Source organism: Nicotiana tomentosiformis, chromosome 1 (genome assembly GCF_000390325.3).
Source record: "Nicotiana tomentosiformis chromosome 1, ASM39032v3, whole genome shotgun sequence".
Lineage (NCBI taxonomy): Eukaryota > Viridiplantae > Streptophyta > Magnoliopsida > Solanales > Solanaceae > Nicotiana > Nicotiana tomentosiformis.
Window position 1 is genome coordinate 94,695,682 of NC_090812.1, and position 21,790 is coordinate 94,717,471.

Here is a 21,790-nt window from a genome sequence, read left to right on the forward strand (position 1 = left end):
AATATACAGCCCAGAAACAACACGAAACAACCCACAAAACAGTCCACTACAAATCGAATAACTCGAACTCACTATTTTCGATCACCGTCCCATAAGTTCTAACTATTAAGAAATGAATTTATCAACATTCCTTGATATTTAAGATCTCAAATACATAAAGTAGGAATTTTCTTAACTATTAAATACCTTTCAAAACTCAAACTACAAAGAAAAAGAGAGGCGATATAGCAATACTTACGTCGTAGGGATCGTTCTAATATTATCGCTTCTTGATTTCATACCGGGGATGTTAATCTTCTTTGAAATCCTTGTAGAGATCTTAAGGGTAAGTTTATGGGTCTTATTTAGTCGCGGTCTCTGAAAAAATGAAGAAAGAGACGATATAAGGGATATAAATATCCAATTTGTTAAAAAGTCAAAAAGGTGCTACTTGGCACCCTAGCATTAGCCCTTCTTCCAATGTTTATATCTTTTTATCTGTATGTCATATGAGCAAACAGTTAAAATCATTGGAAACTACATTCCAAGACCTTCAATTTGGTATATAACATGTCCCCCAAAGACCTCATATAACACATGTAAGGTATTGCTCAAAAGGCTTTAGTGACCCACCTACTTGTCACCTATGCAGTCTGCGCAGTCTCGTAAAACTGCAAATATCTCTCTACTCCGATATCATATCGATGAATGGATATGATCATCAATTTTATATATGTATAATCTTGTAATTCCAAGTATATTAGGATAAAAGCTCTGCTATATTTGACATAATATTCAGCACATTATGAATGTAACTTGTGATGACCTTTGCCAACTTTTGTTCCAAAACTCGCTTGACTTCAAAATGTAATACATGACTATCATACGACCAAAATAACTCATAACATAACCTCCTTATCACGTTAAGAACCCTAGTATTACCCCAAAAGTACATGTTATAACATTCCCAACTTGTCGACATTCGACAAAACTTATTTTCTTCAATTTGCTTACCTCCTAAGCCTTTCAACCCTCTTGGTAGTTGTTATCCATGATCTTAAAGATTTGTAACCTCCAAGGTAACATGATTAACTTACTTTATGTACTTTCAAAGACGATCTCATTTTTGAGCTTACATCAATTGACTTATGATATACTCTCGCGTACGAAAATATAAGGTGTAACAGCTTGTTGGGAGCCTTATCTATGCACATGTATGTACTAGACCTTATATTTCTTATACAGTAAGAATGCTTGACATATATCAAAGTAACCCTAGTCTTGACCATTGAAAAACTGGTAAAAGGGTTTTGAGATATTTTCAAGGAACCAAGGATTTTAAGCTCACATACAAATATTCTAACTCATTAGAGGTGATTGGATATTCAGACGCTGCTTTGGGTGGATGCAAAGACACTGGTAAATCCACTTCAAGATACATTTTCCTTCTTGTTAGAGGTGTTGTACCTTGGAGAAGTGTCAAGCAGACCATTGTTGCAACATCCACAATGGAAGCTGAATTTATAGCATGCTTTGAAGTTACATCACACGCGTTATGGTTGAAAAACTTTATTTTCAGCCTTAGGATTGCCGATTCCATTTCAAGGCCATTGAGAATCTTCTCTGACAATTCAGCTGTAGTGTTCTTTTCTAAGAATAATAAAAGTGGCAGCCGAAGCAAGCACATCGACATAAAGTACTTGATGGTTAGAGACTGTGAAGAAGCAAGATGTGAGTTTTGAGCATGTTAATACTACTTTGATGATTGCTGATCCTATGACTAAAGGTCTGTCGGCCAATATTTTCAAGGATCATGTAACCCATATGGGTCTTAGTAGCTCAATTTAGCCTTGCTTTGTTCCCTCACAGTTTGTTTGGACATTATGTTTATTTTGATATACATGACAGTGCACACTTTATTTTTTCATGTATTATTTTGTGATCATTGGACCAATAAAGTTGGACTCTGAATAACTTATATTAAGTTCATTCATAAAGTTGTTGATACTTTGTTAGAACATATTGTACATTGTAATATATGGAAGGAATTGTTTGTTTAAGAGCATGACCACCATGATTCATGTAATGATATGTTCTAGTTAAAGTGATTATTGCATAACTTTTAGTTGAATAATAAAGTCTATGGCCATATTATATGTTTATCTCTCATAAAGGATTATCTGATTTTAATACGTGGGCCAAGTAGGAGAATGTTAGAAATTTACCATCTCTTCTAGAGACTTCTAGTGTGGCCCACATATTAGGTAATAAATTATTTACCTTGTCTCCCAAGTAAATGGTATATCAGATAATATTCTATAGTTATGTATATATGGTAGTTTCTTTAATGGAAAGAAATAATTTTATTAGGAGTCCGTAGTTTATGAAGAAGTCCTTAGGGCTATAGTATTTGCCTAAGAGTCCTTAGCCTATCTATAAATACGCTTGTGACTCCATCAGTCTGGCAACCAACGAAAGGCACATGCTAGAAGGCTCTAGGTTTTCTATCAAGGTTTTTCTAAGGCAATTCCCCACATCACTTGAACTTCCCCACATCACTTGAACAACCATGGCTGAAGGTACGTTCCTATTAATATTCCACTGTGTAGGCTCTGTGAACGTGTTTAAATTTCTACATCTTTTGCTACGAAAGCTATCGGACCATCATTCTTGAAGCTTGTCTGTTGTTCATTTCCATGGTCTACTTATTGGGTATAAAGCACAAAAGTGAGATAATAAGAAAATTTATTAGCTTCTCACAAACTTTATTACTAAAGGATTTAATCCCCATTCAACAACTGTTGAAGATGTTAATATCAAATTTTCAATCTCATAGAAGATTTGATGAAGATTTTTGCTGGTAATGATGATGGAAAGTAAGACACTTAAAGGTTGTTTCAAATTTGATCAATTGATAATGTCCTTTCCGTTGAACTATATTTACATAGTTGGTGTGACGCCTAATCACTGTGGGGACTCACTAATGAATTTGGTCTAGATGAGGAATCATATTATGCGAACGTTGAACAGTATGAAATAGTTTATTATCTACGAGATCTCAAGCGTTGCATTCGGCTTCAGCCAGCTTCCAAAGGCAATGTTATTTGCTGGTCATCTTGAAACCGGAGATCAAGTGTCATTAGCTAGGATCATATTTTCCTATCGTTCTAAGTTTGCAGTTTTGCACTAAGAGAGTGAATGATTTTTTCTGCCAAGTTATTTAAAATAATACTCAAATAATCATTAATAAGCAAGAATATTAATTTAGTAGATGTGAATAATATATTATAATCATCAAGTTGTATTAGTAATATAATCTTTTAGTTCCATTTAAATACGTTCTTTCTACTTTGGCTAATGTCACCTCCGTTTCCGAACTTCTAAAGACGAGAGGTAAATTAGATAGAACTTCAAAGCTCAAAGTCAGAAGCTGCAAGAAGCAAAGTGTACATGTGACTTTGGTTTTGTTCGATAATGTGTCATATGTTAAAAGAATGCATCACATGCGTTTGTATATAAACTTTTATCATTTAATTATGGTTATATAATTCATATTTTCACTTAAGCATGATAAATTAAAGGCATAATACATTGGCGGTCCCTAAACTTGACCATTTTTTTTCAATTGAACACTTAAACTAGCAGTAGTTCCTATTGGACACTTTAAGCGAAGAAAAAATGTGCCAATTAGACACATATTTTGCGGCTCCAAACAAACTAAAGCGTGTGTATTTCACTTGCTACCAACGTGGCAAAGTAGGACCAATAAGAAAAAAAACATGTCACTAAAGGGAAAAAGCCAAAATTCAAGGGCCCTTGGAGATGAAGACTCGTCACTTTCTCCACCCACTATTTCGCCGCCGATGGACACCGCCGAGACTTGAAAGCTCATAACTCAACAACTCTTGCTGATTATCACCATTATCTTTTCAGCTACATGCCTACATCCATTGCAACTTTCAGCAAGCAAATGGATTTGCCACCCCTACTAGCAGCACCCAACCCACCACCGCAGTAATCCCTCACTAGAAAGGTACTCTAATAGCCTTATCCTCTTCATCTTCAAACACCTGCAAAAACTACTTTTATTAGGTCCTCAGGTGGGTTTTCGTCCGGGGTGGTGGCGATGCGGCAAACAACGCTTCTTTCATTCCTAGTTGACCATTTTTTTTTATTGAATGTGAAGTGTATTCTTAAAAATATTTATAGTGTTGACGGTAATTTTTGGTCACTGGAATCGAATTTGACAAGTACAGAGTGATTGGCATGGTGGTGGAGCAAGCCTGGTGGTGCTGAAGCAACAGTTATAGTGGTGGAGATGGTGGCGGCACAAAGGAAGAAGAAGGAATATTGAAGAAAAAAGAAAGCCAAATATATACACAGTTCCTTAAACTTGACACCAAATTTCACTTAAGACACTTCAACTGAGGTTTGTTTGTATTGAACACCTAAACTTTATACAAATTGTTCTTATTAAAATATAATAATACGTATTTGTTACATCTTACAGGCGCGTGAAAAGCTAGTCTTACATATTATTCACCGAAAAATGCATAGTTTTTGGCCGGAAAGTAATCTACACCAATTACCTTTTCTCTAAACAATTTTCAAACTATTTTCTTCTTCTTTGGCCATCTCCACCGCTTACTTTCTTTTTTTAGATCTTGCCGGCGACCACTATAATCACCGACTCCTCTTGCTCCTTTAAATTCGACCACTGCCACCATCATCACCACCTCTTTCTCCTTCAAATCTAACCACCAACATGACCACTATCTCCTCCCCAATCTTTTCCAGTTCAGCCGTCGGCCACCATATTCACCACTATCTTTTTCTTCTTCGGATTCGGCGTTGCTACCACATATCACCACCACCACCTCCTCCTTCAAGTCCGATCACTACCACCATTGCCTTCTTCTTTATCAAATTTGACCATTATCACTGCTATTTTCATCCCTTTATCAGATCTGGGCGTCCACCACCACAATCGCATTTTAATCTAAGTAAATTTATTTTTTTGGAAGAAGAATCGAAGCAAATGAAGGATTAACGGACAAGCTAATGACCGCCTGCTATGGGATGTCATTCATCAAGACTTGAATACAAAAAAGCTTTCATTTTAGATTTGTGTTGTAGCTAAAGTTGGTTGATAGCAAGTTTTGCCGATGACCGCTATGGTATTCCCGGCCATTAACTCTGTTTTTCTCTTTCTTTTTTGGGTCAGATTATTTTTAATATTGCCTATTTTATTTTTGCTGACATGAAATTTTTTTATTGGTTTGGTCTTCCATTTTAAAAGAGAGTGAGATTTACGTATTAGTGTTGGTATGAAATTATCAAATTTGTGTTTAATAGGTATATTTTATATGAAGTTCAAGTGGTTAATAGGAACAAGCGTTGGTTGAGGTGTCTAAGTTGGTTGAGATGTCTAAGTGAAATTTGGCATCAAGTTTAAAGGGCTGTCGATGTATTTGGCCAAAAAAGAAACGGCTTTTCACCGGTGTGTCTAATTGACACAATTTGTGTTCACTTAAAGTGCCCAATAGGTACCTACCTTAGTTTAGGTATCCAAATGAAAAAAATGGCCACATTTAAAGGGCTGTATTCTGCCTAAATTAAATTGATTTTAAATATTTACCGGTACTGAGAGAGAAATGTAAGTCACTGACATTTTTACTTTAGTCTGCAGTATTTGCAGCCTTCACACTTCAATGTCAATTTTGAGTCGTTATTTTGTTGAGTTTTAGGACTTATTGGGCTCTTCGCTACACTAGCTTTTAAGAACTAACGGTCAAATATTTGGCCCCTAAATTCATGGTAGTACTTTGTTAGCTATTACATCTCCTTTCTGAACGTTTGCCCCTAAAACCCAAATCTGGCCTATGCATAATTTGTTTTTCAGCTGCTGTGCACTTGTTCGTCCACACATGGAAATCACAAGTAAAGTTATCACTTTTTGTCCTTTTTTTCATTACATAATTACGTAAAGTGAAAAAATGAATTAGAAAGTCACTGATTTTGATACTTCAAATAAGCACCGTTGCAAAGACGAAATTCAGATGATATTACCCTATACTATTCCAAAGTTTACAAAACTCAAAACTGGAACATAACATGAAAGTTATACATTAATAATACTGATACGCTCCAAGGCCAATACAAAAAATGAAAGCAGCATTAGGCCTGTGCATAAGGGGCATCAAAGAACCCGCAGGGGGGGGGGGGGGCTCGAGCCTCTTTTTTTGGTCTCGGCCAATACACCCACGACACACCAGCACATACCAGTAGGATAATTAGAACCTATATTATATTACTCCCTATTTCACTAGTAAAAAGACCAACATGGCTTCATTCTTGATTCTACTATTCTATCTCTAGTTGCCCATGACACTTCTTCTCTAGAGTTGGCCAAATGAGTGAGCCAGGTAAGTCAGTGTTCCAACTAGTGGAGCGTTAATGTATGTCGCGGGTTCAGATTGCTCATAATCTGAACGCTCGTCTGGGAAACGATCGTGCTCATCCGGACCACCAACCACAGCCCCAACCAGTACGTTCGGGTTTGGTGCTTGTGAACTCATCACATTGAATCCGGACCTGCATTCTATTTTTGATGGATGGTTCGAGACCGAGGGCAATGAAGATCCCCTGTGATGAATTCTCTGTGGATACCTAGCTCCATATCCCACCATGAATGACATTTTCAATGGATTGTCTCCTAACAAATAGTCCACCTGCATGCACGGGTTTAAATTTATGCACTGATGGTCTACTATATACTTAAAATGTTACAAAATTGATTTTACCAAACCTGCTTTTTGGCTATGTTTCGTAGCCTCTTTGGTGTAACAACAACTCCACCACATTTAACCACCATACGAGCGGATGTTAAGTACTTGGCATAGGTGACTAGCAGGAAAGAAGTAGAGGTCACATACTGCATATTGCTGTCGTCCATCTTGAAGAGTAACCCTCCTGTAAAATTGAAGTTTTTTTAATCCACAGCTTTGAACTGGAAACTAAGAGAAAGGTGAAAAATGAACTAGGAAATTAACCTGGTGTATATTGAGCCTGAGAAAACGGTGTGCCTGGAATAAGGGAGCAAATGTAGTTGTCCGCGTGACTCTTGTAATCATGGAGAGATTGAAGCTTTTGAACAAGAAATGCCTGAAATGAGAAACAAAATAATCCATTAACTTGATACTAGCCAACTAACAAGTACCAAAAAATGCACAGGTAAAGATTGAACCTTGGAAAGAAGAATCCTTGCTCCAACATGCTTATTGTCCCACCCGAATGTATTATCAGTCTCTGCAGCCCCAAGAATTTGACCATTTCTTTGGATATAACTGAGATAAGATGGATTCTTTGTGGCTCTATGTAACCAAGCAGCACCCCACAACAGCTCATCCTATACATTTATCAGTCAAAATCAGTGCACCAGCTAAGACCAAATATTTTGTTTCACCTTAAGGTGTTGAGAATATATCAAGCTAAACTGCAGTACATAGCTGATTTTCTTTTACCTCATATCCAGAAACTGAGCAATAATAAGGACACACTACTTTTCTCAACCCATTGCTGTATGAACCTCTGTACTTATCCGCAAATTCAAATACCTAAAAACGAACACAAACAAAAAAAAACTTAGGTTCTGCCACCCATTTTCTTGATCTATATACAACAAATGATGGTGTTTCTGAGAAATACCCTGATGGCCCTTTTGACTAGTAGTTTGGAGTAAGAAGGGTTGCATTTTCTATAGACTAACGAAGCAGCAGCCAGAGCAGCAGCAGTTTCAGCAGCAACCTCAGTCCCTGGAGTGTTTTTGTCAATCTTGAAAACACTTCTTGGGGTGTCCATATCCTCAGGTCTCTCCCAACAAGAGTGGTCCTTTCCTGCATCCCCCACCTACAACAAGATAAAGACTTGCTTCAAGACAAAATAATTATTCACTTCAGAGTTGAGATATTCCACTCTTGAGATCAGAATTGAACCTGAACGTAAATGGTGTCCGGATGGGCAGTGACCTTGAGCAGATACTCTGTAGCCCAACCAATGGCTTCTTTAGCATTCTGTAGCTCTCCTTTCATCATTCCACCAAACTCAAGCACACTCCATGACAGCATTGTGGTTGTGAATGCCATTGGGAAACCAAACTTCACATTGTCTCCAGCGTCGTAATATCCACCAACCAAATCGACCTGCATTGCCAATGTTCATCCCAAAATCAACAAAAATAAATTCACCCCCAAAATCAACAAACACAAATTGACCCCAAAAACAAGTTCAAGATTCTTCTTTTACAACGAAGCTTGTCAAAAGAGGACCTGCATTTCTATTATTCACCCCAAAATCAACAAAAACAAGTTCAAGATTCTTCCTTTACAACGAAACATGTCAAAAGAGGACCTGCATTGCTATTATTCACCCCAAAATCAACAAAAACAAGTTCAAGACTCTTTCTTTACAACTAAACATGTCAAAAGAGGACCTGCATTACTATTATTCACCTCAAAATCAACGAAACAATTCAAGATTCTTCCTTTACTACTAAACATGTCAAAAGAGGACCTGCACTGCCATTATTCACCTAAAAAAATTACCCAAAACAGCTTGAAGATTCTTCCTTTACAACTAAACATATCAAAAGAGGACCCGCATTGCCATTATTCACCCCAAAATTACTATACATGTCAAAAGTAAACCTGCATTGCCACTATTCACCCCAAAATCAACAAAACAAGTGCAAGATTCTCCCTTTACAACTAAACACATCAAAAGAGGACCATTTCTAGCGTTAAAACAAAACAAAAACAACATAGAACAACAACTATTTGTAGAGTTAAAAAGACGAAAAAAGTTTTAAAAACATACACCCATGGCTTTGCCATCTGAAAGGCCAGAATCTTTGCGCCAAGTGATCCTCTGGTTAGAAGGGAGCTTCCCTGACCTCTGACCCTCAAAATAAATAATGGATTTGGCGAGAGCATCTCTATAGTTATGAGAAGCAAAGCGAGGATGGTGGGCGTGGTGTTGAGGTTTGGCAAGAAACAGAGGGGTAGTGAAGCATAGCAATAAAAGGAAAGTGGCTATGGCAAATGTGGAAGAAGAAGAAAAGGAAGAAGCCATAATGGAAACTGCCTAACTGAAAAGTACACTCTAAAACCCCCAGCCCCCTAAAACCAACCAACAAACCTGCTAAACGACTAACTACCGGCAAAGGGCTGCAGTGGCAGAGAAACAAGAAACCCCTCTCCGTATTTATAATTTATAAAGCAAAGCAAAGGAAGAAGCTGCTTCTTTAACGTCCTGCCTGCTTGCAATCATTAAGCCCCATTAGCAGTTAGTGACTTTTTTTTGGCTTTCATTTAATTAATTGATGGCTATTAGTCTAGTATTACTCTCTCTTGCCCAAAATTTGATGTACCCTTACAATTTAGCGAACGTAAAATCACCTGAACTGTTTTATGAAAAATGTGTTTTATATTCAAAGATTAGATAAAAAAATATATACCCTATTAAAAGGATAGTAAAGAACCACTAAATTGGGTTGTTTGCATAAGAACAAGTGACACATACTATTAATTAGTTAAATCACATAGCAAAGTTATGCGTACTTTCATTTTATGGTAGATATAATAGAAATTTATTCATAGTACACGAAAGAAAATTAATCTTGTCAATAATGCATTTTAACGCGAAATGTTTTTCAACAATCAACACTTCTCAGTTTAACTCCTCACAAGCATTCTACAGACACAAATACTGTACCCTCCTCTTAATCCATTTCTGCTAACTTTACATGATTATTTAGTTGTTTTCAAATATCCGTTTGTTTATAGATTTTAATTATTTTTTGGGCAAATTTTAAAAATAAAATCTTCAAATTCCAAAAACAACTCTATAGTAGTTTTTAAAGTTTTTTACTCACAAAACTTCAAATTCTTTTTCAGTTAAAAAAAAAAAAAAAAAGTCCAACCACATCATTTTATATCTTATCTTTAAAAATTAATTTTTCAAGTTTCAACCAAATTTATGTCCAAATACTAGTTTAAACTAAGGAGCAAGAATTAGTTTTCCTTTCTTTTTTTTACCGTGGGAACCCTTTATTGTCTGTGAAAAGCTTTTTGACTGCAAAATTTGGCAGTTCGATATCACGCAAGTCGGCATGGTATTGTCATAGACTATTACTATTCGTTATAGTGAGACGTTGGGTTAGCATTAGTGACGAGAGTGACTTGTCACATGTTTCTCCTTTCTTTCCCCTTTTCTTCAAAGAGAAAATCCTTAAGATGGACGAGGTATAAAAGCAGGTCCTTGCAATCCTTTCCCAACCATGCCAATTTAATATTCTGGTGAATAGTTTGCAATTAATTGGTGCAATACAATGAAGTTCAAAGTTGTAAGGTTGATCTACAAAGTCATAATTTTAATAAGCAAAGACAAGCTCAAAACATAGAAAAGGAAAACTTTAAGGATGTTCATTCTTGCAATTAATTGTATATCTATCACTAACGATATTTGTTTCCAATCGTACGTTTAGTGAGGTTGGTTGATGACATATTTGACCTTTAATAAAATTATGTAATATTTCAAAAACGCATTCTCTTAATTCAATCTTGGAGTTCAAAATTTGAACGTTCAATATAAAATTTTAAAAATAATGTACTAGATAATCTAATACTTCATTATCCCTTTTATATGTTCTTATATACTCAACATGGACATTAATACATGTTCAATTGTAGTGAAACTATTAGTACTTTTAGATACTGAACTAAACCTTGAATTTCGACCGTCTAATTTTGTGAAAATACTTGCAAAATTGCAGTATATTTTAAAGATGGATACGGACATTGATATAGTAGTGGAGATAGCCACTCCCATTTCTTTGGAACACTTGGGGTCAAAGATACACCATACTAAAGTACTAGCAACAATTTACATGGAAGGGAAACGCTGCAGTAAAGAGTGAAGCTTTGTGTCGGATAAAGGCAAAGAAAATAAGGATGGGTTTATTTGGTGCTTGAATCTTGAGTTCAGTGAGTGAGTCAAAAAAAGAGTCAACAAAAGGCCCATGCCTTGTCCTTCATTAATCTCATGCTTTCATGTTCATGCACTTGAACCAAGAAGCTATTTATCGATCCAGGACAAAGACTATATTGCACAATCTACTAAGAACTCCCAATCCTTCTTTCGGAGCTAGAAGGTTAAGTAGGAGCTTTGGCCGAATTTAATAACTTTAGTTTAAATTTTATATATTCAGTTCCGTTCATAATAAGTGATTTTTTTGTCTTTTCGTTTTGGTCCAAAATAAGTGTCTTTTTATATAATCAAGAAGGAATTAATTTTATTTTTCCAGAATTTATCATTATTTACATATCTCAATATGTCAAGGTAACAATATGCAAATTTTAATTTAGGGTAATTTAGTGAATATATCTTTTTTTTTCCTCTATGAGTTGTATTTTTTTAAGAGGTGTGCCAGAGATAAAAAAGACACTAATTATGGACCGGAGGCCGGAGGGAGTATGTATTAAAAAGTTCAAAAATATGTACAAAAATTAACTTTAAACTTAAGTTACTAACACTAGATATCATTATTCTACAATTTAGAACTCATAAAATTTAATATTATGGCTCTGCCGCTGAACCTAATTAATCACCGATTTTGTAATTAATTTTTTTATTTTTATTCTATTTTGTGTTTACACTAAATCAATAAGTTGTGTGACTGTGTCTCTTGTTCACATATTAATTATTACTTAACCATGATTGTAATATACACTTTCACTTTAATTTGGACTGCCAAATATGTGCGGATAAATATATACCAATTCGATTTCTTTGAATTCTTCTTTCATTTTGATAGTATGTCTAGAGATCAGAGATGTAGAAAAAAGAAATGGGATTTTCTTCACATGCCCTGCTTCCATTTCCAGCTGTTAAGCTAGTCTCCCCATAAAAACAGAAAGAAAAAGAAACTCATTGGCCACACCATTTGTCTCATTGAGCCCAATGAAGATAAAAAAGAATCAAAAATAATAAAGTTTTCGTTTTGTGTTATTTTCTTTATTCCTAATCAATCTGATCGAATTGGGAATGCAGATATACATCTGTAGTTTTCCCTTTCGTGATACACATAATTGATACTAAAATCTTACTAAGTTGGCCAACTTGGTAGCTCCTTAGTGCGTGATTATGTGAAAACTGTAAAGATAACAAAGTTTTCGTTTTGTGCTATTTTCTTTAATCGTAATCAATCTGATCGAATTGGGAATGCAGAGATACAAACTTGGTAGTGCGTGTTTATGTGAGAACTGTTAAGGGTGCAAATACAATGTGCATGATTTGTGTACCGAAAAGGTATGGCGAAGCAATCAATAAAAAGGTGAAACCATAAGAGACTAGAATTCAAATCCAACGAAGATCACAAAAAATTCTACGTAAGTTATTTTTATTCTGAGTCTAAATCTTGGTAGACAAAACTAATCGATACTTTAGTGGAACAGTCGATATACATACAGGTACACCCGCACACCACTGTTGTAAAAGAAGGGTATAATTGTCCTTGTAGTAAGAGCAAGTGTAGTCAATAGAGACTGACAGGTAAAAGATGCCGAAGAATGAAAGCAGCGCAGTGGACGCTGTGGATTGGGTGAGAAGTGCCATTATTAAATACCAAAAACATCATCCACAAATGGCCATGTGATAAAAATAATACAAGGAGGGGGGCTTAATTCTTCTTTGATAGAAGTGAAAATAGTTATTACTACTTAATATAAACAAGTAGTAAGGGAAAGGTAGCCATGAAAAATCTAACTTCTGGTTAGCAAAAAAGCAAATTAAGGGCATTGGGTCCAGACCAGAAGTTAGAAGCATGTTTGTCATATCAGCATGTGCTTCTTCTGAAGTTCTGATCTCTCTCCACATGCTAAAAGCTCACATTTCATGTGCAGTTACCTCAAAAGTCTACTTTATCCTTTTCTCAATTCTCATTGGATTTATTTTCCTGTGCAAACTTGTCTGAGTTCTATTGAAGAGAGGAAACTGCCTCAAGATTAAAAGTTAGAGAAGTATCATGGACAGCCTCATTACTACTAGATTTTCTATCAATTCCAAAACACCCCCATTTGGAATCAATAATAGGAGAGTGAGAGGGTATATTTATTCCTTCTCATTCATTCCCTATTTCCCTTCGTGGGGTGCATCTATAACAACTAATAAGGGGCATGGGCATGTGCTGTTATAGGATTCATCATTCCAATCTCTCTTTACATTCTTTTTCATGTTTCATCCCTTTGGAGTTGGCATGCATTTCCTGATCCTATTATTACATAGTTGTAGGTCATGTTACTAAATTCTTTTATACATTTGGACTAAGACGAACTTAAATAAAATTATAATATGGACAATAAAGATTCATAAAATTGATCCCAACTTGTTTGGGATGAGGCACATGTGGAGCTATGAACAATTGAATCAGTTTCCTCATAAAAATGTACTATACAAAAAGGTAAAAATAATTATTTGTGTATATATATAAATTATTGAATCCCATTATAAGGGAAGCTATTAGTATAGTGGCAATAATAGTTCAAAATTTGCTTTAGGTCAAAAGTTCAGATTCTAAGTGTGGCAATTGCAGAGTATTTTCTTGAATTTCCCGGTTAAAGTGGGGAGTTCCAACCAAGAGTTTGTGAGTTCGAGTCACCCCAAGAGCAAGGTGGGGAGTTCTTGGAGGGAGGGAGCCGGGGGTCTATCGGAAACAGCCTCTCTACCCTAGGGTAGAGGTAAGGTCTACGTACAAACTACCCTTCCCAGACCCTACTAGTGGGATTATACTGGGTTGTTTTTGTCGTTGTCCCTGTTAAAGTCCCTTACTCGATCGGCCACAAAATTGAGGCTTAATTGTTGTATGTTGTAATCAGTAGTTTTTTTGTGTATTTATGTAGTGTGCCTTCTAGTATTTTTTTGCGTGTTACGGCAGATGCCATTGGTATTCTCTCATTTGATTTCTAGTTAGTTTTCTTTTGTGGTGAGCTCTCCCTTTAAGTTTCGGGTGTGAAAGATTTGCTTTACACATCATACCATCTCATGCAGCCTCACTCTTCCTCCAAAAATACTACTGGAAAATTCTCTTGCAATTTCAAGATTTTTGAGGATAGAAAACGTACAATGTTAAATAGTCTAATGAGAAGAAGAACAAAGAGCAAAGAGAAGAAGAAACATTTAAATTTCGTTGGAAAGGAGATGTTGCTAGTAAGAACAAAGTCACAAACAGAACAGACTCTTACATTTGATGAATAAATATTTTTCTTATTCCTAAACTATCTTGACGTGCCAATACGCTAAAAAGGAAAAACCCGGTTTTTTTCTGGGAAATGACAAAATGGAAACCAGTGTTTTTAAAGGCGTTTTCAGGACGAGGCGCACCAAAAAGGTCCCGGGGCGATGGTGTGGAGCGAAAGTCTCAAGAGGCGTACGCCCGGGCGTTTGAAGCGGGTTTTTTTAGTGAGGCGTATGCCCCAGAGTTTTTTTTAAAATTAAAATAAAATTTGTTGAATAAGTCCTTCATATAATACCCAAATTTTCAAAATTCAGCTTGGTAATTACTCAAAAATTTTAAAAAGGAACTGAAATGTATTAAATTTAAAAGTCAAGACCTTTTTATTGATTGAAGCTCCAATTTATGGTCTTTCCCAATTCTTTATCTTGTCCGCTAGTCTGCTAACATTTCCCAAAAGCAATGAATATTCAATTTTTTTTACAAATACAAAGAGAACTCCATTCTCCTTCATAGCAGCAAGTTCAAAGCTCAAATTGAAGCTTAGTCATCCTTTTTGTTCCTCTTTGTAGAAAACTTTATTCTTTTCGACTCAAGTTACTTGGGTTTCTAAGTAACGTATAATAAATTGTTTTGACTAGTTTTTTGTGAGAATGAAGCACGCGCGCACATACACACACACACACACACACACACACACTCACACACATATATATATATATATATATATATATATATATATATATATATATAGTTTTCTTTTCAATTTTTATGCAATTTTATATGTTTATAAATATTTACTGTAATTATATTATTTTATAAAATATTAAAAATTAAATACCTATGGGGCTTACGCCCCGTGCCTCGGGGCTTACGCCTCGCTAAGGCATATGTAAAACGCCTCGCCTTACGCCCACGCCTTTTAAAACACTGATGGAAGCTACTCTTACCAACCTATCCCCTAAGGTAAAAACTTACATGCATCAAGCGAATAAATGTAAAACATATGTTTTGTATTCATATTTTTTAACAATTAACCATACTAAAGTGACATACATTTTCACTTTAATTTGTTGATTCTTAAGGTTAATTGTTTAGTCAGGTGTAAACATTCAGTGCGGGTAAGTATTTTCCATCCACTTGCCGTTTGGTTAAAAATTAAGTTATTATAGGATTATAATCGTGAGATTATAACTACGAAAGATAATCCCACCATCTATAAAGAATGGACATGTAGACAACTAAAATTTTATCAAATTTAAATTCATAAGAAATTTGGATTTTACCACAAATTAAATATATATTGGTCCAATTAATTAATATGGACTGGTGTAACTGGGTTTGTTATTTAAATCTAATTAAATTGATTTAAATAAAAGTCTAATATACTATTGGGCTAGCTCATTAGTTGGTCTTCTATCAATTGAGTCGGCCATGAGCCTCAAGTCCAATGACCCAATAGGGTTTTCTTGGAGGCTACTTAACCCCACACCCATATAAAAGGGTCACAGGAGAAGGCTAGATGATCAACCAAGTAAACAGAAGGAAAGGCTAAAGAAGCTCTAAAGAATAACATCAAGGTCTCCATCCACATCTGCAATCTCCGTCAGTGCTCAAATCGCAAAGGCGAACTCAAATCATAGGCGGGCGACTTTAAATCTTCTATTCGTGATAATCCTACAATAAATCCTGATTCGTGATGACCTTCAAATTGTTCATGATGCACCATAAATCTGAAATCCGTCAAGTTCAAGATCAAGCTCTCAAGATCTTGAGACATCATTCGCTAGGAGAAGAATCAGAGGACTACGTCTCTTTAGATTTGAGATATTCTAGAGATTATAACCCCATCACTTGAAATCAAATATAATATTTGTCGCTATATTTCTTGTCTTGATTATTATTTTTCAGGAACGAAATTTAGTTGTTACAAATTCTGGCACGCCCAGTTTTGCCCTTCATCTCTTCCTCCTGCAAATCGAAAATATCAAGTTTCAAAATTATCCGTTGTGATGGTCGGGTACTTCAAGTCTCGTCTTTAAGTTTCAGCAAACTTACACCTCGACAAACCTTGAAGTAGGGGGTATTTGTAGACACTGAAATTTTAATAGAGCAAGATAAATCCTAAATTCAAGACACTACAAGACGACTCTTGAAATATTAGGAGTCTATTAGGGTTACTTGGTGGCTACCCCTCCCAAACCCTAATTCAGGCCTATAAATAAGGCTACATATGTCCTTCAAAGACGATCCAACAATTCCATAAATTCTCGGGATTCACAAAAAGATCAATATGTAGCGGGACGCTTCTTGATAATCAAATACTTCAAGAGGAATATCCACACAACGCTCGACTTTCATGAAGATCAAATACATCTCAGGAAGGTCTGCATCATCCTAAGTTCGAGAAATATGCTGATTCAGCCCTCGAATTACAAAGATAATCAGGAGAGAAGAATCAAGGAAAAAACAGAATTGTATCCGTATTGTTTATCAATAAAATTATGTATTTTTATTTTTATATTGTGATTGCTTTTAATTTTTTGCTCTAAGAAAATTTATTGCAAACAAATTGGTACACCCAGTGGACGATCTCTACCTCTTATCTCTTCTCTTCAAAGTTCAAGAACACAACGATGACCTCAATGAAAATCAACCCTAGATCTGACTCCAAAAGCGGATTGGAAGTTGCCATGGAGATTGTTGGCCAAATCAAAAGAAGAAAATTCGAGATGCTAGGACAACAAATGCTTGAACTGTCGTCCGCAACTCATATTTTTGGTTCATCTTTTCTAAAAGAAGTAAGATCCTCTTCGTACATGCTAGAAAAAGGGAACAACATCGCTGAGGCGGTCGAACAAACTTTGACGCGATTCAGCCTTTCAAAAGAATGTCATCGCCAGTCCCACAATCCCTTCATGCAGAAAGATGATGCCGTCTTGAGCAATGAATTTTCTCCAATCTCTCCTCGTGTCACTCTACAATCTTCTTTCTATCCAAGTGATGATCCATACCATTTTTTGTCCTCTACGGTGGTCATGCAAATGATAATGATTGAAGCTTCTACCATAGAAGAACAACTTTCAAATTTGACAAAAGCAGTTGAAGGCCTGACAAAGTACATGAAATATCAAGATGATAAACTTTTCAAGTTGATGAATACGGTGGAGAGTATGATGGATGAAGAATCAACCCAAGCACCTATGAAGCTTCCAGAAATTTAAGAGAAAGGAGAGTCCTCTACAAAGCTAGCAACAATGACCCAAGAGCTCCAAGTCTCTTTTGATGGACAGATTCATGTTGAGCAATTGAAGGACTTCATCATAGGGGCCATCAAAGATAAAATTGAGCCTTTGCCTAAATCTTTCCTTACATACGAAAAGCCGTACACACAAAGTATTTATAACTTGAAGATGCCAAGCGGATATCAACCTCCTAAGCTTCAACAATTCGACGGTAAAGGGAATCCCAAGCAACATGTTGCACACTTCATCGAGACGTGTAATGATGTTGCAACTTATGATGATCACCTTGTAGAGCAGTTTGTTCGATCTCTCAAAGGAAATGCTTTCGATTGGTACATAAATCTTGAACCTGGTTCTATCGATAATTGGGAGCAACTCGAGCCAAAATTCCCCAATCTCTTCCATAGCATAAGGCGTATTGTGAGCATGATTGAAGGAGGAGCTAGTTATTGAATTCATCAATCATTGGAGGAGTTTAAGTCTCAATTGCAAAGACCATCTTAGCGAAACTTATAGCGTCGAAATGTGCATGCAAGGTATACATTGGGGCCTTCGCTACATCTTGCAAGGAATAAAGCCTAAAACTTTTGAAGAGTTGGCCGCCCATGCACATGATATGGAATTGAGTATAGTTACACGTGGAGATCAAAGGCTGTCTGTCTATGAGACTCACGGTGAAAAAGAAGTAGACGATGCCGAGAATGGGGGCAAGTATTGATGACATCCACAACACACCTCTATAGGAGATATGATACGATCGTATGCAATAATAGTACCCAACAAGAGTCGGGGTCGATTTTCACAAGGAGTTATAAGGGGTGTTAGGAGTATATATTTGAAGCAAGCAAATGGGTTATCATCTAAGATTGAACTTCCACAACAAGGTTTTGTTTACTATTTCTACTGTTACTCTAATGTATGCAAGCTAAAGAAAATAGATTATAGATAAATATTTTTGAGGTTTTTCCAATTGGAATAAAGGCTTAGGGTTGTGACCATAACCTAGGTGTTTGCCTAATGGGATAAAGATGTTATACTTGTTTTGTTGATTGGGGTGTATTATAGCTCTCAACTCTACATTACCCACTCAATACCTCTCAGTCAGAGAGTGATTTTGCTCAATTTGGCTTTCTCACGTCCAAATGGGTATCAACCATTACAGTTGATAAGAGCTCAAGTCGGGTTCTTACTATATCTAGTTTAAACTATTTAATTAGGTTAATCGATCTCTCAATTAACCCAATTCCTTGCTAGCTAAGTTATCCTAGACTAGGTCCCTCTTTCTCAAGTAGAGACTATGTCAAATAGGCATGAATCAATGTTTTCAACCATTAATTCTAAAATTGAAGCATGAACTAAGTTAAATAATCAAAACCCAATCATAAACAAGCATAAAATTAATCACCCATAATGTTTACACACTAGGGTCGGGCCATAACCCTAGTAAAAATCTAGCTACTCATAATGGGATTTGAAACAAATAAAGATGAAAAGATAATTGAACTCATAATGGAAGATTAAAATAATAAAATCTAATGTTAAAATACTTAAATAAGCTAAAACTTCCTAAAATAGCAAAGAAAAATAGCAGCAGCAGTTGTGTATGTTCAAACTTGACCTAATTTTGTGAAACCCGTCTATTTATACATGGCTAAAAATTATGGACAAAAATGCCTATCGGGAGGTTCTGCGGCCGCACAATTCCATGTGTGGTCTACATATTTATTTAGTTGGGAGGAAGGTGACATCTGCGGCCACACATTTTTAGACTGCGGCCGCGAGGCAATCTTCTGAGGCTGCACATTTCAGGATTGCGGCTGCGAGGCAATCTTCACTTCACAGAGGCTAGTGGACTTGGTTTTTTTGCATGCTCTCTGATCGCCACAGATGGAATTCTACGGTCCGCAATTTCTTATGCGGCCACAGAATTCCTTCTGCGGATAACATATTTGTGCTTCTGTGCCCCTTTATTGCCTTGTGCTTCGGGACACTCCTTTTTGAGTCGGATTTTATCTCAGGAGACCAAACTTCTAACATTCCTGTAATTTGCATAATTTCATTAGTTTCGGGTACACAATTCAATACTTTCGGACTAAAATAAAAGCTAAAAGATGCTAATAAGCAGTCAAAATCTCCACTTATCAACTCCCCCAAACTTAAGTCTTTGCTTGTTATCAAGCAAATAAATTAGTTCTCACCTCCAAAAGTTAAGGGTCATTTCAGCGAGTCAAAGATGAGCCATCAACACATCAGTTGGGACCAACAATTACCCACACTACTCATGTATTATCAACAAGGCGACAAGTTAAACATTTATGCACATATAGTTCTAATGTGACATTTGAGCTTCAAGAATTGACTTTACTCATCAAGGACTCTTGCTCTATCATGTAGGTCATGGTGGACTCCAAACTCTTCCTCCTCTACTTTAAGAAATTTAGCACTCAATCCATGATAGAGCAAGAGTCAAAGATGAGCCATCAACACATCAGTTGGGACCAACAATTACCTACACTACTCATGTATTATCAACAAGGCGACAGGTTAAACATTTATGCACGTATAGTTCTAATGTGACATTTGAGATTCAAGAATTGACTTTACTCATCAAGGACTCTTGCTCTATCATGTAGGTCATGGTGGACTCCAAACTCTTCCTCCTCTACTTTAAAAAATTTAGCACTCAATCCAAAGATTTATGAAAGATTCACTCATCTCTCTCAAGAGAATGTCACAAGTACGACTTCAAGTACCATAGTCTTTCCCCTTATGTAGATCGCTACTAATGTAAGCTCACTCCATTTGAAACCAACTAGGACTTCTTTCGGGAAGTAATGAATGCTTTTGTGTTAGGGTAGGATACTGTATGGGTAAGTGGTTGCACCTTTACTTAAGCACTCCATATTTCAATTCTCGACTCACACTTTGCCGATTCTTAGAGGCACTTTCTTTTCATTGGGGACTAGAGAGACTTAGAATCACTCTTTCTAAATCATTTCATTCTTTTATCCCTTTTTGATTCCTCCATGTTTGGGATCATTACCTCTTTTTGAATCCCTTCAACCCTTCCACTTATTCACTTTTTTTTGCATCTTTCTTTTTGTTCTTTTCTTTTCTTACCTTTTCTTCTCATATAGATCATTTCTTTTCTCTTTTTGTACCTTGATACCTTTTTCAATTTCCTCTTCTCTCCCCCAAACTTATGTTTTAAGACATTTTTTTGCAAGAGTGCTAAGGAAAGCTTGGGTGCCAAGAGAGGGTCACGACAAAAATGGATAAAGGCTTGTAACATGGTTATCAAATGAGAAAGGCTAGAGGATCAAAGGGGTTGACTAGGGATAATGACATTGGCTGGCAATAGAAAAGTCAAACGGGCCAAGAAGAGACTACAACCACTTCTCAAACCAAGCAAAACTTAGAATTTCGCCTTGAAACACATTCGGGGCAAGTTCTAGACCCTTCACACGGATACTTAAACTAGCAACAATTCATCTCACCGCTCACGCAACCAGATTGTAAAAGAGGATAGAGTCAAGGGCCCACAACGACTACATTCAAGTTTAAAGACCACTATGGTCCAATTAAACCACTCAATGATTGCCAAAGTCAATACAAGAGTCACGAAGTCACTAACTAGAGCTATTTATTTCACAAACCTTGTTTCTAACCATAAACACGTAGTTAAGTGTGTTGGTGCCAATTGAAGCATGGTTGACTCTTCGAGCATGACTTAATTATGTCCCTTTTTTTAGTCATTACTACTACTATTATTATCTAAATATAAAAACAGTTTTATTCTCTTAAGAAGGTTGTCACGCCATCCATCGTTGAGACGAGTCACCCGGTTCATACAACAACTACCTTTGGAAAGAACCGTAGCATTAAGAAAACCAAAGGCTTATTATCTACTAAAATATAAAAAGAAACTACTAAATCAAACAAAGAAGGTACTAAAGCAAATAAAGAACTACTAAAGAAACAAAAATAAAGAAGCTATTAAGCAAAACCTACTGAAGATAGAATGAATATACATAATGAGAGAAAGAGAGAGAATATAAATATACATAATAAGAAAAGAGAGAATAATATCAAGTTATTACAGATCAAATATCTCATAATGTATCAAATATAATAAATAAACTCCACCCCTCCTCCCCGAATAAAGATAAACATTGTCCTCAACACTTAAAAAAAATAAGAGTAAAAGAGGGGAAAGAGTGAAAAAAACTCATTATGGATCCTCGGACATCTCTGTGTCACCAACAGTGTCATCGCCCTC

General features: G+C 36.1%; 1 protein-coding gene and 2 long non-coding RNA genes across 3 annotated transcripts; 1 reads left to right on the forward strand and 2 right to left on the reverse strand.

Annotated features, from left to right (window-relative positions):
• Positions 1 to 3,831: 3,831 nt before the first annotated feature.
• LOC117278705 (uncharacterized) lies at positions 3,832 to 5,648 on the reverse strand. The gene is made up of 2 exons (XR_004509047.2): positions 4,569 to 5,648; positions 3,832 to 4,049 (listed from the first exon to the last, which is right to left on the reverse strand). It is a non-coding gene; the product is annotated as an uncharacterized lncRNA (long non-coding RNA).
• LOC108946482 (uncharacterized) lies at positions 4,043 to 5,295 on the forward strand. Its single transcript, XR_001970793.3, has 2 exons — positions 4,043 to 4,408; positions 4,490 to 5,295. It is a non-coding gene; the product is annotated as an uncharacterized lncRNA (long non-coding RNA).
• A 332-nt stretch (positions 5,649 to 5,980) lies between the features above and the next one.
• On the reverse strand, positions 5,981 to 9,448 carry LOC104104141 (endoglucanase 17). The gene is made up of 8 exons (XM_009612146.4): positions 8,854 to 9,448; positions 7,974 to 8,180; positions 7,687 to 7,887; positions 7,503 to 7,595; positions 7,226 to 7,387; positions 7,032 to 7,143; positions 6,788 to 6,951; positions 5,981 to 6,710 (listed from the first exon to the last, which is right to left on the reverse strand). Exons 1-8 carry the CDS (start codon positions 9,106 to 9,108, stop codon positions 6,378 to 6,380), a joined length of 1,527 nt encoding a protein of 508 aa, XP_009610441.1. The 5' UTR covers positions 9,109 to 9,448; the 3' UTR covers positions 5,981 to 6,377.
• Positions 9,449 to 21,790: the final 12,342 nt, after the last annotated feature.

What these genes read in the sequence shown, in the direction of transcription:
- LOC104104141 (XM_009612146.4), bottom strand. Translation starts at nt 9,108, where the DNA reads ATGGCTTCTTCCTTTTCTTCTTCTTCCACATTTGCCATAGCCACTTTC. An exon ending in CAGATGGCAAAGCCATGGGT is followed by an intron (nt 8,181 to 8,853) that starts GTATGTTTTTAA and finishes TTGGCAATGCAG; the next exon opens with GTCGATTTGGTTGGTGGATA. An exon ending in CGGACACCATTTACGTTCAG is followed by an intron (nt 7,888 to 7,973) that starts GTTCAATTCTGA and finishes ATCTTGTTGTAG; the next exon opens with GTGGGGGATGCAGGAAAGGA.